Source organism: Oncorhynchus gorbuscha, linkage group LG23 (genome assembly GCF_021184085.1).
Source record: "Oncorhynchus gorbuscha isolate QuinsamMale2020 ecotype Even-year linkage group LG23, OgorEven_v1.0, whole genome shotgun sequence".
NCBI lineage: Eukaryota > Metazoa > Chordata > Actinopteri > Salmoniformes > Salmonidae > Oncorhynchus > Oncorhynchus gorbuscha.
This window is the reverse complement of record NC_060195.1, coordinates 41104355-41118791: the sequence shown is the minus strand read 5'-3', so window position 1 is coordinate 41118791 and position 14437 is coordinate 41104355. Positions and strand designations below refer to the sequence as shown.

The 14437-nt window shown below is 44.3% G+C and overlaps 1 protein-coding gene across 6 annotated transcripts in view; it reads left to right on the top strand.

Moving 5' to 3' along the window:
• LOC124010794 (E3 ubiquitin-protein ligase RNF130-like) overlaps nucleotides 1-14437 on the top strand; it is a 67497-nt gene that overhangs the window by 37464 nt on the left and 15596 nt on the right. For 4 of the 6 annotated variants that reach the window (XM_046323460.1, XM_046323464.1, XM_046323459.1 and 1 more), the window contains exons 4-5: nucleotides 4851-5113; nucleotides 8345-8416. In XM_046323460.1, the coding sequence (XP_046179416.1) occupies nucleotides 4851-5113; nucleotides 8345-8416 (335 nt within the window). The remainder of the gene's footprint in view (nucleotides 1-4850; nucleotides 5114-8344; nucleotides 8417-14437) is intronic. The other 2 variants (XM_046323463.1, XM_046323461.1) reach the window with 1 other exon arrangement.

Here is a 14437-nt window from a genome sequence, read left to right as displayed (position 1 = left end):
TAGTGACCCATCCACTTAGCTAGTTGTGGCTGTGGGGTGGTTACAGCATTTCTTTCACATTACCCATCAATTTAGACAAGTGTGTCTGGTAGGGGTGTGCCCACATGGCCATACTCGTAATTGTGTCTGTTAATAGACAATTGTTAGTTGGATCAGATGATACTCGTGATCGGGGAAAAAATGGTAGTGTTTTAATATGTCGAAATAGATACCTCCCTGCACTTTCTCACTGCAAAAAGTAGCTGCAGACTAGAAGCAGCGCGTGTGTGTGTCCTCCATAAGCAGTGGGCAATTTGCTGACACTCAGTGCATTAGCATTTCATATTTTTTTTTTTTTTTAGTACATAGCCTCACATGTGAATCCTTAAAGAGATGGGTGGGGCTAATGCTTAAGAGGGTGTGAGAGAGGCTGAATAGTTGTAGACAAAGAAGAGCTCTCCAGGACTGTAGGAGTACCAAACATTCGAGGCCATTTTCTCAAAAGTGGGGTTACAAGTGCATCAACTTTCAAAGCAGAATTGCTTTCCCATTCTTCCTTAACTGCAGCATATGATGTACCATTTAGTAGCGCTGAGTCTCTATTTTTATCCAATATAAAAAGCACTTTCAGATTTTGCCACATAAGACCGAATCGAGGTGGTCGGTCACATATATCATTCCCCTCTGCGCAAAGTCAATGACACTTAGCAACATTATTTACATTTTAGTCATTTAGCAGACACTCTAATCCAGAGCTATATACACAAAAAAAGTAGCACAACAGATTTGTCACCTCATTATCTCAGGGATTCGAACCAGATACCTAGCGGTTACTAGTCCAACGCTCTTAACCGCTAGGCTACCTTCCACTTCACGTTACGTTGCCCTTATGCCATCATGTATTTACTGTAGGACGACATTTTGGCAACTAAAATCGAATTACTTAGCTACCGTCAGTAGCTGTCGAAAACAAACAATGGTTGAATTGTAAGGAAAGGAAACACCTTTAGATGTGTTCTGTTTTATGAGTAACTGGTGTGGAGTTCCATCAGAAGACATCACGTGTCCAGAAGTCGTTATGTGTCTAATCCAAATGAAGTGAAGTTTGAAAGGCCAAGGTCAACCCGAGATATCGCTCCTTTTTCTGTTTCAGCTTGTTATTATGTTTTCAGCATTACAGTGGGGGGGGGGGGGGGGTGCGACTAGTTAATCTTAAATTAAAATTACAAAAAAAAAAATTCCACAGGCATAACCACAGATTTTCAGAAACGCACACCTTCGTATCTGCTTTCTTGCTATCCATCTCCCAAACTCACATCCCCACACCTTTGGCATGAGTCACTGGAGTTAATAAGTCAACGTGCGTCATGGCTGATTCCCCCCCTGGGCTTTGGTACATCACGTGCACTGTGCTGGGTCTGTGGTACCCTTTCCTAGTCTAGCCCGGCCAGGTCCCTACGTGCGTGTTCAGTGCATGGTCTATGGTGAACTAGCATAGCCTAGCCCCATAAAACCAATGATTAATGGGAGTGGCCCATTGTGAAGCGCCATAGTTTTGACTGGACGTGATTTCTCATTAACCCTGGGCAATAGAGCATATTGTCAAGCCAGCTGCACGCACGTCTTTCGTGATAAGCCGGAGCTGGTGCCTGTGTATGTACAGTATTAGGACCGGGGGCAAGGGGGCGTGTCTCAGGTCAAGGTTTCTTTCTCTTTGTTGTTTGTCCTGCTTGCTTTATGGCCGTTAGATCGTGAAGTGAGGGCCAATTTCTATTGGAATGAGGTGCAATTCCTATCTAAAGAGGGTTGCGTTTGGGTCTTTCTGTGCATGTGTGTGTGCGTGTCATGCGTAAGTGCGTGCATATTTGTGTGTTTGAGTAGACATAGCTCAACTGCAATAGTCAGCAGTAGACCAACTAGGTTGTCGGTCAGTGGTTTAACAACTTACTGTTAATTTGAACCTTGTTTTGCGGCGGTTGACCAGAAGCCAACCACAATGTGGTTGTTCTGTGGGCGCCCTTCAATTTGGGACCATGGTCACAAAAACGATGTGTGCGCTTCCATGAGGCTGAAGTCAGCCTGTTGTGATTCTGGATGGCCAGAATGCTAGCAAGAATGACACTGCCATGTGGTTTTTGTGCGGTTGAATTAAGTAGTGGTCTGTTGACACGAATTTGAAGTGAAGAAAGATGGTTGTGGTCAGTTGACACATGAGCTTGACGTGAAGAAATCCCTTCCTCCCTCCATCTTCCCGCTGTTTGTCAGGTAGCTCAGTGCAAGGGTGCTCTCAATCACCCCATATCCCGTGGCACCCGTGCTCCCCAAACACGCTGAGTCAGTAGCCAGGTGGCGTTTGGCTAAAGGGCACCTTTAAGAGAGGGCTTCCACTGAGGGAAGGATAGGTACAGAGAAAGAGAAGGAGGGAGGGGAAGAGAGGAGGTAGAGAGATTAATAGTGTAATGACTTAACTGTTGTCATTCAGGCTACACGACAGGGAGTCATTATACCCAGCCCTCTGATTTTACAGCCCTTTTCTCTCTCTTTCTGTCTCTCCCTTTTTCTTTTGATCTCTCTCTTTCTCTTACGAAAACAGATGTTTTTAGGCCAATTCTGGAGGAATTACCATCTGGTAACATTATTGATCATTCAAAGTTAAACTTTTAAGGACTTTAGGAGCCAAATGATTGGTGAAGGATAGTCTTGATGCTTATTTCGTCACAGTGTTGGTTTAATTCTGGAAGTGCAACAAACAAAATAAATATCTGACAAGGGAAAGAGGATAAAGCCGTTTGGCTTGTTTGTCGTTTTGACATCTTTGAGGAAGGGGGATGTCTGTAAGAAAAACAATACATGTTCTAAAAGGAGGGATGTCTGTAAGAAAAACAATACATGTTCTAAAGGAGGGATGTCTGTAAGAAAAACAATACATGTTCTAAAGGAGGGATGTCTGTAATAAAAACAATACATGTTCTAAAAGGAGGGATGTCTGAAGAAAAAGAAAGAGAGGTTCATGTCACAGTGAGAATGCAGGTAGTCACCGTCTCTAGAAAATAGAGAATGTGTGCTACAGGAGAAAGGTAGAGGCCTCATGTTTTCTTCACTCAAAGTGGATGTTTCCTGCCCAAGACCGAGCCCTCATCAAACTAATTCATCACAGGTGTGTGTGTGTGTGTGTGTGTGTGTGTGTGTGTGTGTGTGTGTGTGTGTGTGTGTGTGTGTGTGTGTGTGTGTGTGTGTGTGTGTGTGTGTGTGTGTGTGTGTGTGTGTGTGTGTGTGAGAGCACACTTCCCCATGAGTGTGTGTGTGTGTCTCTGAATGTTGCCTTTATTTTCAGTTGGTATGTATTAGATGCATAAATATACTTGGAGAGTTAGCATGCATAGACTTGCTGAAATGGCAATGGATACCACCACAATGGAGTCTACTGTATACTATGCTAGGTTATAAGGTAGCACAGAGCAGGTGGGTTGTCTTAATCTCATGGCCTTGGTCTGTGTGACCAGTGTGCCATTCGTCAACACTGAGGCAAGGTAAACTGCGCACACACACACACACACACACACACACACACACACACACACACACACACACACACACACACACACACACACACACACACACACACACACACACACACACACACACACACACACACACACACACACACACACACACACACACACACAGATGTGTAGTAAACAGGCATGTAGATTTAGACAGATTCCCGTACACACACACTGATGTACAGTAGACACGCTTACACACACGAGCACACACAGACGCACACAGTGCACTTTCAGCTGCTATTAGTGGTAAGGCAAGCTGTGGTAAAGAGCCCAGAGGGACAGAGAGGAGTGGTCTCCAGCAGTAACATGACTCCCCCTGGCCTGTAGCAGTCAGCTGTCTGGACCCTCTTACTACCACCAACTTAACATGGAGATGATTATGATGATCACAGATGGCTCTACCACTGCTTATGTAGTTTAAAATAAACAATGATTATTTTCCACTGGCTAATTTCTCTGCAATGCATTGCGGTCATTGTCCATGAATGAATTCCATTATACCACATCACCTTTGTTGGCATCGTATTTCACATTTCCTCAACATAGGGTATACAAAAATTCAGGAGCCCCTTTTCACATAATGGATATATTATACGTTCGCTTACACGTTTCTCTTGTCTCCACATGTATTCCCTCAGGCCATGGGATATTCAATCCGTCACTACACAGCTCTGGTTGGCTGTGCAGGGGTTCAGAACCCTGTCTTAATAAATGAGGAATGGGTTGCGCTAGGGAGAGTAGATCTGTTCCGCTGACACTGTCTATTGGGACTGGCTGGTGATGCCATGTAGATGGATGGCAGACTCTCTCTATGCCACCCTATTGAAACCCAGCTCCAGGACCTTAACGCCTTGAAATGCTAACGCAGGGAACTGATTAATGAGCATGTAGAGGACTGAGAATCTGTTGACTGGCGACTGGCTCTGTGTGTCTTTTCATAGTGGCTAAAGAGAAATTGGTTGGGAACCCTCTAAATCTACTGATTCAGGATCGGAAGGGGCTCTGTTATTGACTTTGCTCTGTGGATCCTGTCAATATGGGTGACGTGAAATTGCCTATCCAATAGTAGTATTGTGTTATTGTTCTGACATAAAAAAGCTGGCAGATTGAATATAGTGGAGGGAACATGTGCAAACTGTGAATAAGTGTATGCTAACTGACTGCCTCCAAAATCATGGATCGGGACTAACTGGTTATTGCTTTCATTGACTTGACGTGTCACAAGAAAACATGCAAAAGCTCTGATTGGTTTACCACAAAAACCGAGCCACTATGCTATTAACTCCCCTCTACTGTGTTCATCAGGTACGGGTGACACTGTGGCGGTGATGATCACTGAGTCGTACGGCAAGGAGATCCTGGGTCTGCTGGAGAGGAACCTGACGGTGCTGGTGAGTGTGGTGGTGGGCCAGCGTGGCCAGGCCAAGAATATCAACCGCGGCTCCCTGGTCTTCGTCTCCATCTCCTTCATCGTACTCATGATCATCTCCTCTGCCTGGCTCATCTTCTACTTCATCCAGAAGATCCGCTTTACGAACGCACGCGACCGCAGCCAGGTAGGACATAGAGTATGTTTGCTAATGGTTACGCTTTCTTTTTTTTTTTTTTAACAATATGGTATTTATTTGCCGTTTATGTACTTAGGGTCAAAGGTGGGCAAGAAGATACATCAAAATGTATCTTGTTACAAAAATATCAATTTATCAATGTACTTTTATAGATTTGTAATTTTGATAAAATACAAATACCTTCAGGTATTTTGTATTTTCAAAATACATTTCCAAGTACACGCCTTCACTACAACAACATTCTCAGTAATGGTAACAAATAACGACTTTACTTGCTATGACTGTGATATGTGGTTGTTTATCTAAATTAGTTGAATGCACTGCCTGGATAAAAGTGTCTGCTAAATTACCAAAATGTACATGTAAAAATGAACAATTGCAAAGCACAACAGGTATTATTATTATTGGCCTTCTTTTGGGGGTGGAGCTCATTATAATAATACCCAGCAGGCTTTGCAAGTGATCATTTTCATTTACATTTTGGTCGTTTAGCAGACACTATTATCGCACCATAGTGCCATCAGACTTCTGATTCCAATGCAGGGTGAAAGGGGGATCACCAAATTATGAACCACTATAAAAATAAATGTACAGACAAATACTATTGTACAGGTCTCAAAAGTATCCTGTTACAAAATACAGTACATTGGATTGTAGTTCAGGCCATTTGAAATACAAATGACAAAATTCTCCAAAGTATTTGAATTAGGTATTCAAATATATGTAACAGAAAAACTGCACATATTTTCTTCGCATCCAATCCTAACTTGAGATCCACACATCTAGCTCATAGTTACCACACTTGAATGGTTTTATTGCAGTCAGGTACTAATAGTATTAGTTCTCCCATCATATTCTTCTTAAGAATGGAGGCAGACGTCCCCATATTAATACTCAGGGCTACAAAAAATCCAGCTTCTTTAAAAAAATGGAAGTTAACAATTGAGTGCAAACATCTTTAGATAGTGGTGACAAATGTTGTTGAGGCATATGCTCTCAATGTCACTTTGACATACTAGTATTCAGTCGACTGTCTGTGAGGACTCATATCAGGTAAAGGAAGTGGATGGCAGGTGAAGCGCCAGTCACCTTCATGACCTCCAGATGTTGACTGTATGTCTGGCTCGGTTGACCTTCCTCTGCTCTCTCGCTCGCTCGCTCGCTCTGTACCCTCTCTTTCTCTCTCTCTCTTTCTGTCTCCCCCCCCCTTCTCTTGCTCTCTCTCTGTGAGAGGAAGCAGCCATGAAATGTTTATGTGGTAAATCGTTCATGAATCCTTAATGGAGGGTCGTTGGTGTAAAACTCTGCTTCCTTAGCGTCTGGCATCTTTAAAAATACACACACACGCCTTTTCAGTTGGTCTGGTCTAAGACACTACCTTTATTACCTTAATTGTGCCAGAAATTTAAGCCAGGATAGTGGAGGACAGTGGAGGTTAGTGGGTCCTGTCCCAATTATTTTAAATAGCCTAATTTCCTTTTGTCCTTCCCTCTGTGGTATAAACCTTCAATGTCATTTCACAACTGTGGGAAAAGGAGACAAAACAAGGAGCCATTTAAGACTGTTTACAAACAGTGCTGATCTATGTAGCATCTGACAGAGCGAGACTCCTCTCTAGCTAGCTATCTATCGGAAACAACCCCTCACCATCTGTGTTTATGTGTGGTCACTAAATACTGTGGGCCACTAAATACTGTGGGCCACTAAATACTGTGGTCACTAAATACTGTGGTCACTAAATACTCTGGTCACTAAATACTGTGGGCCACTAAATACTGTGGTCACTAAATACTGTGGGCCACTAAATACTGTGGTCACTAAATATTAAGTACTGGGAGTTTAAAGACTGGCTCTACTCTCTGAGGTGGCACGAGGTCACCAACTTTTGTTTGTTTTAGTTTAACCCCACAAACTAATTCAGAACTAATTAAACTGCCTAGTCAACTGCTTCTGTATGTTTGCAAAGCTCACATGTTCTCTCTTTCTCTCTCACACACACACACACACACACACACACACACACACACACACACACACACACACACACACACACACACACACACACACACACACACACACACACACACACACACACACACACACACACACACACACACACACACACACACACACACACACACACACACATACCGCAGTGTATTCTTTCACAATAGAGTGCAGTATTAATCAGTGGTGGCTGTGTTAATGAGTGAAGATCCACTTAGGTCAGTGAGATAAGTCCACTACACACACTGAGCCCTAGTAGTAGTTAGTTAGGACCAGACCTATTAATGCTGCTGATCACGTGGCACAGGGGGAGTGTCACTCACTCTCACACACACACATGCACACACTGTCTCGCTCTCGCTCTCACTCTCACTCTCAATCAATGTCACTTGTGTCTACAGTACTGGTGCAAAATCAGCAGCCTGTTTAATCAGTGGTAAGAAACTGAACCCGGGTCTTTCCCTTCTGCAGCATATGTGCTTTACAAATGGCTGTCTCTCTCCACACTGTGAGTACATAGCTAAAATTAGACCCTGACATCTAAGCTTCGGCATCTGTGCAAGGATTCTAGAAACGTGAAGGGTTCTAGAGGAGTTCTAGAAACGTGAAGAACCATGCCTTCAAGATGAGATGGTGTTCTGTTTCTTTGTACACTGTGACCTCCCAATGAACACTTTCCTGTTATTCCTCTCCAATGTAAAATACTGCAAAATGCTTATGATTCTGGCTCTAGGTCTTTCAACATTGTCCCAATGTACTGAACCTCACTCATTGGCACCTTATTCTGCCCTCGGTTGAAAAGTCCAAAGGTCAATTATTAACGTTATTTTTTACAGTAGAACTTGCCATGTCTTCGGTTGACTGGGCTAGAGCTCAATGTACTGCACTATTTTTGTTCCAATTCTCCAATGGTTCAAAATGTTTAAAGCAAAAAAGGTTCCCAACCAATTGAAATGAGTGTGAATGTCATTTTATGTCCTTCAATTAGCTATTTCTAATAGTGCTAGACTATGGAGTTTTGGGAAATGAGTTTGAGAGGAGTCAATTGTGCTGAGTAAGGTATATTTAATTGTTCTTGTGAATTCAACCTTCAGGCTGCGTTTTCTCTCCATGTTCACCTTTTTATATTCTCCCCTCCTCTCTCTCCACTCCTCTCTCTCTCTCTCTCTCTCTCTCTCTCTCTCTCTCTCTCTCTCTCTCTCTCTCTCTCTCTCTCTCTGGCAGCGTCGACTTGGAGATGCAGCTAAGAAAGCCATCGGGAAGCTGACAACCAGGACGGTGAAGAAAGGGGACAAGGTACACCTGCCAGCACTGCTTTCTTGTTTCAAGTTTCACTTTCTTTTTTTTTATGTCACACGCACAAGTAACACAGTAAAATGCCTTTCTTCCGAGCTCCAAAAACCAACAATGCAGTAATGAATATCACTGTAGCACTAAAAATAACATAAGCTAGAACAGTAACACACGAGAGAAAAAAAAAAAAAAGAATAAATAAGAAGAACATGAGAATGTAAGAGACTATATACGGGGTCAGTTTCAATACCATGTTTACAATGTGCATGCAGGGATACTGGAGTGGTAGAGGCAGATATGTACAGGGGTAAGGTGACTAGGCATCAGGATATATGATAAACAGAGTAGCAGCAGCGTATCTGTGGATTGTATGTGTGTGCGTGTGTGTGTGTGTGTGTGTAGAGTCCTGTTAGTGTGTAGAGTGCTGTTAGTGTGCATAGAGAAAGAAAATACAAGGGTAAACTCAGATAGCCCATGTATCTATTCTGTTAGCTATGTAGCAGTCTTATGACTTGGGGAAAAAAAGCTGTTCAGGACCCAGTTGATGTCAGACTTGATGCACCGGTACCGCTTGCCATGCGGAAGCAGAGAGAACAGTCTATGGCTTGGGTGGCTGGAGTCTAATGATTTTCTGGGCCTTCCTTTCACACCGCCTGATATAGAGGTCCTGGGTGGCAGGGAGCTCGGCCCCAGTGAATTACTGAGCTGTCTGCACCACCCTCTGTAGCTCCATGCGAACGAGGGTGGCGCTGTTGCCATACCAAGTAGTGATGCAGCCAGTCAAGATGCTCTCAATGGTGTAGCCGTATAACTTTTTGAGGATTTGAGGGCCCTTGCCAAACCTCTTCAACTTCCTGAGGGGGAAGAGATGTCGTCACGCCTTCTTCTTGACTGTGCGCGTGTGAGTGGACCATTTTTAAGTCGTTAGTGATTTGAAAACCGAGGAACTTGAAGCTCGCGATCCACTCCACTGCAGCCCTGTCGATGTGGATGGGGGCGTGCTCACCCCCCGGTTTCCTGTAGTCCACAATCATCTCCTTGGTCTTACTGATGTCGAGGGAGAGGTTTTTATCCCCGCATCACACTGCCAGGTCACTGACCTCTTCCCTGTTAGTCTCATTGTCGCCGGTGATTAGGCCTAAAATTGTTGTGTCGTCAGCAAACTTGATGATGGTGTTGGAGTCGTGCGTGACTACGCAGTCATGGGTGAACGGGTAGTACAGGAGGGGACTAAGCATACACCTTGTTGGGAGGCCCCCGTGTTAAGGTTAATCTTGGCGGAGGTGACGTTGCCTCCCCTCACCACTTTTGGGTTGGTCCATCAGGAAGTCCAGGATCCAGTTGCAGAGGGAAGTGTTCAGTCCCAGGGTCCTAAGCTTGGTTACGAGCTTGTCAATGTCACCCCCTGTCCGTACGAATACAGTAGAACAGATCTACAGATCAACATAGTCCACAGCGGGAACCATGCTCCATTCCAGGCCTGGAGAAGATCCAGTCTAGCTGACCTTGGTCAAGCCTTGTCTAATTGATGTTAGGAAGAGGTGATGAATGCAGAATGTCCCTCCCAATAACCGTCCATACTTTCCTTTCTTGGGTCTTTCTTCCCTTCATGACCAATGATTGGTGTAAGGTTTGCCATCGGTGGTATGGCATCGGCCATGTTTCTCTCACTAATCAAGTCCTTCGAGGGTCTGTGGCCCTGAAGCATCTGACACCGGGACGTTTATCATTGTATTAGGCTTTCTTCTTTATTTATGCCTCTCACTTCGCAGAGGCATAGGGTTTACAGCTCTGGATGAGGTCATCAAAGGTGACTGATGAGTTTATGGACGGATGATAGGGCCGGATGGCAGGCTGCTGACGGATCAGCTTAAAGGATGTCGTTTAGCACCGACGTGGGTTGTGGGGGTGGGTAGGTTATAAAACACAAGCAGAGAATGGCTAAAGCCATACGGGTCAAAGGAGATTTATTGATCGAGGGACCTTCCACTCTTGTGAATGTTCAATATAAAACCTGCTTGTGTTTATTATTCAAATATTCCAGAATATGTGGTTGGTAGTCAACATGAGTAACCAGAACAACTAAACAAAGACCCAAGGTTAAAATCCTTTCTAAATCCTTCTATGAGCACACCAGATGTATTTCTCACATTGACACATGCAGGAAAAAGTGCAAGTCACATCTGACTGAAAATGTATAATGCTATTGATGTGTAACGGAGATCCTTAGAATGTCTCAAGTGAAGACCAGCGTCAGGGCTGACGGGGCATGGAGGAGAATTGGTTGGCGTCGTGGGAGAGTGTTGGTCCCCTCCGTCCAGGCCTCTTCCTTTCTCACCTCTGAGCCCTCGTCAAGGGTGAGACAGGTCTCTGGCCATGAATTAACCATGGGCCTTGGAGTGCGCTGCAGAAATTGAAACCTTCCATCAGGAGGAAGTCCGCCTGGGAGTGATTGAGCGCACTGAGCCGGATGTCAAGGCTGGATATTGAGGAAGGGAAGGAGGAAGAGAGGGGCGGGGGGGGGGGGGGGGGATTACCGGCAGGCACTAAGGGGCCAAAGCCCTTGGTAGAAAATACAGCCTGTTACGGTGATGACGGAGATGAAAACGGGCTACAGTGTCACCGGTCACAAATAACCTGCCAGTTTATCAGGCCACGACGCCTCTCTGGACAAGCCATCAAGCACGGGCAAGGTTTGGACGTAAGAGTACGTAATGGAGAGATCTTGCCTGGCCATTTACAATTGACAGCCGACGAGGACTGCTTGCGAGAGCTGCAGTCGAGAGATAAGGAGATTCTACGTGATACTGTCCAGACACAGTACGAGGCATTCTAGCCTAGCTGCCCTTTCCTTATTGACACAACCTTTATACGGTCATTACAGCAAACACATAAGTTCACTGTTTGTGGACCCATGCGGGAATCAAAGCAGTAGCTTTGGAGTTACGAGCAACATGCCCCAACCAATTGAGACATAACTTCTACTGTGTATCAGACCTGCATGTAGCAGCATTCACTGCTATATTGCGGCTGCTATGGAGGTCTGTTGTTACAGCTATGAAGGTCATTAGTTGAATTAAACATTACTGCACAGCCAGAGGGACATTTCCTTCGTGGACCTGTCGTCCGGGATCTGTTCATGAACAATAACATCACTGCACAACTCAAAAGGGCCAAGCTATTGATCGATTGATTTAAAAGACCAGTGCCAACATGAAAAGGTCAGTGCCCTCACCTATTTTGCCAGGCACTAGGACAGGCCCGTGTCAAATCCGCCAACGCCAATGCTGGTCACGTTCAGTAGTGCACTGGTCAGCTCCGTAAGCCATTAATCACAGTCCACATAGGGACACGTTCAAGCCACATCAGGGACTATTCCATCACATCCATAACCGAAAGATAAAACATCAGTTGTGTCGCATAGTGCAAATCGACTTGTGGCGAGTAGCTCTTTGATCTCTGCTCTTCTACAACCCCTGTCGTCCCCGGGGCCCTAGAAGTCTCAGATTCTGACATCTTGAAAATCTGCCATTAGTGACACAGATCTGCTTTCTTTTAGCAGAGGCCAATTTCACACAGGGACTGGGGCCTCATTTTTAAACTCTGCACATGCACAGAATATACCCCAAAACGTTCCCGCGCCACTTTTCACGCAGAAGTTGACATTTGTATAAATGTTACTTTAAGAGAGAGTGCAGATGACTTCCTCAAACTTTAGACCATGCGTGTGCACAATTTATGGTGGTTGAAGTAATGCATTGCAAGCAGGCAAGTGGTATTTTGTGCAAATGGGAGATAAGATTACATGCCTTTTCATTTTTTTTAAATGAAAATATAACAACAAACTACAATAATATGCCTTTAGGACCGTTAGGACTCTATTTCCTGATTTATTGTATTTGCATACTCATTGCAAAATATATTCCTCACGTTTCCCAACTGTGATGGTTTCATACTCCCAACGTAGCCTAAACAAAATAGGAAACAATTCGTCCCATCTCACATTTAATTAGGCCTACTTCCCTGTACTAAATATATAAGCTATTTCAAGTAGGCCTATTTCGCTCAATATAATCGGATCCGGATTGCGGTTAAAATGTTGGCTACATTAATTAAGTTGACGGTAGAACAGACAGTTCACCTTGATTTCCAAATGTCTCAAGTAGGCCAAGACAACTTTTCCGAATTTTCGGGCAGTGAGCATATTTAGGTTGGGGGTAAAAGTTGATGCAATACATTGTTAAATAAAATGTTCTGCAAACTCCGCAACAATTTGTCATTCAATTTCAATTCAAATGTATTTATAAAGCCCTTCGTACATCAGCTGATATCTCAAAGTGCTGTACAGAAACCCAGCCTAAAACCCCAAACAGCAAGCAATGCAGGTGTAGAAGCACGGTGGCTAGGAAAAACTCCCTAGAAAGGCCAAAACCTAGGAAGAAACCTAGAGAGGAACCAGGCTATGTGGGGTGGCCAGTCCTCTTCTGGCTGTGCTGGAAGTTGTTGACTTTATTTCAGAAATAGCCACTGTCCTTTGCTGAATACTACAGTGAAAGTCTGAGTCACTGCAAAACATTCTGGCACCACTTCCAAGAACATTTGATCTTATTTGTCATGGCTCTTTTTTTCTTTCTTTTTTTAACTGCTGAGGCCTAGTTCCAAATCAAACCGCAAATTATGGAGTTATTTTCACCATAAAAGGTCATCGATGGCCGTTTTCCAGGTGGAATTATAATGCTCAATATGCACAGTTTACGACAGGTACGATTTATCGCGGGAAACTATAAACATAAAAATAAATCTCTCTCTTTTTAGAAAGGGCGCACCCAGATATTTTGTGTGACATTTACTCAACGGTTATATACCCTGGTCTGTGCTGTGTGCCTTGGCCTCATTCTGTGCCAGCAGTCGCTGTAGCCGACAGCATTCATATTTATTCAGATGGCCATTTACAGCAGCCAGCCCCACTTGGTCAGATGGGCCTCACAACTATGTTTTGTTCTCTATATTGATATCTGCATGGCAACCTGGTACCGATCATTTACTGTTCTACACAAACTATCAGACTTTATCAAAACTCGAATACCCAGAAGTACTGTGCATCCAATTTTGCCAACAGCATGGCCAGTTTTGATGGCTTGGTTTGTTGGAACAAAGTTAAGTTGGCGATTTGATTTCTGCAGGGACCTTACATACTCGATAACTATAAGTCACTTTGGATTTTTCAAAATCTCAGCTTAACACAGACATTATTGTTATTATTATCAGTATTTTACATTGCCTGGTCCCACATCTATATGGGCTTAAGCCAACTCCTCTCACTATTATTGCCATGGTCGTATGGGGCCACCATTGTACACCGTCAGTGGAGCTATCTAAAGCACATGCATGTCGGACTAGGCTAGTGTTCCCAGGTATGACTGGAGAGATAGCAGACAGCGCATTCTGTGTTCTCTCAGAGCCCTGTTCCTGTCATATCGATCAGCCCCTCCCTGCTTGCTCTGGTTAATTCAGTCCCGACCAGGCTAGGCTGGGCGCTGATATGTCCTTGTGCCTCTGTGGCGGCTTCTCCTCTGTCAGTAGAGACAGATAGCCACACTCCATAAATAATATGGCATTGATTCTCTCTCTTTTCTCCATCTCTCCTTCTCTATCACATTCTCTCTCTTTTTATCACACTCTGCTCTCTCTCTCCCCCCTCCCTCACACTCTCTCCCTCCCTCTATCACAAGCGCTCTCTCTCTCATCACACTCTTCATCACACTGTTTCTATTTTTCTCTCTTTCTTCATCACTTTTTTTTTCTCCCCCCCACCTCGCTCTCTCGCTTTCTCCATGCCCTCTCTGTCAGTCTCTATTAGATTCAAAGAACGATGGCAGCAAACCCACCCCCCCCTCTCTTCCTGGGCTCTCTATACCTCTCTTGTCATGTTTTCACTGTCATCCCCCTGTCTGTCACTGTCTTTCACGCGATCTCTCTCTACCTCTCCACCCCTATTCACACCTCTTTCTCTCTCACTTACCA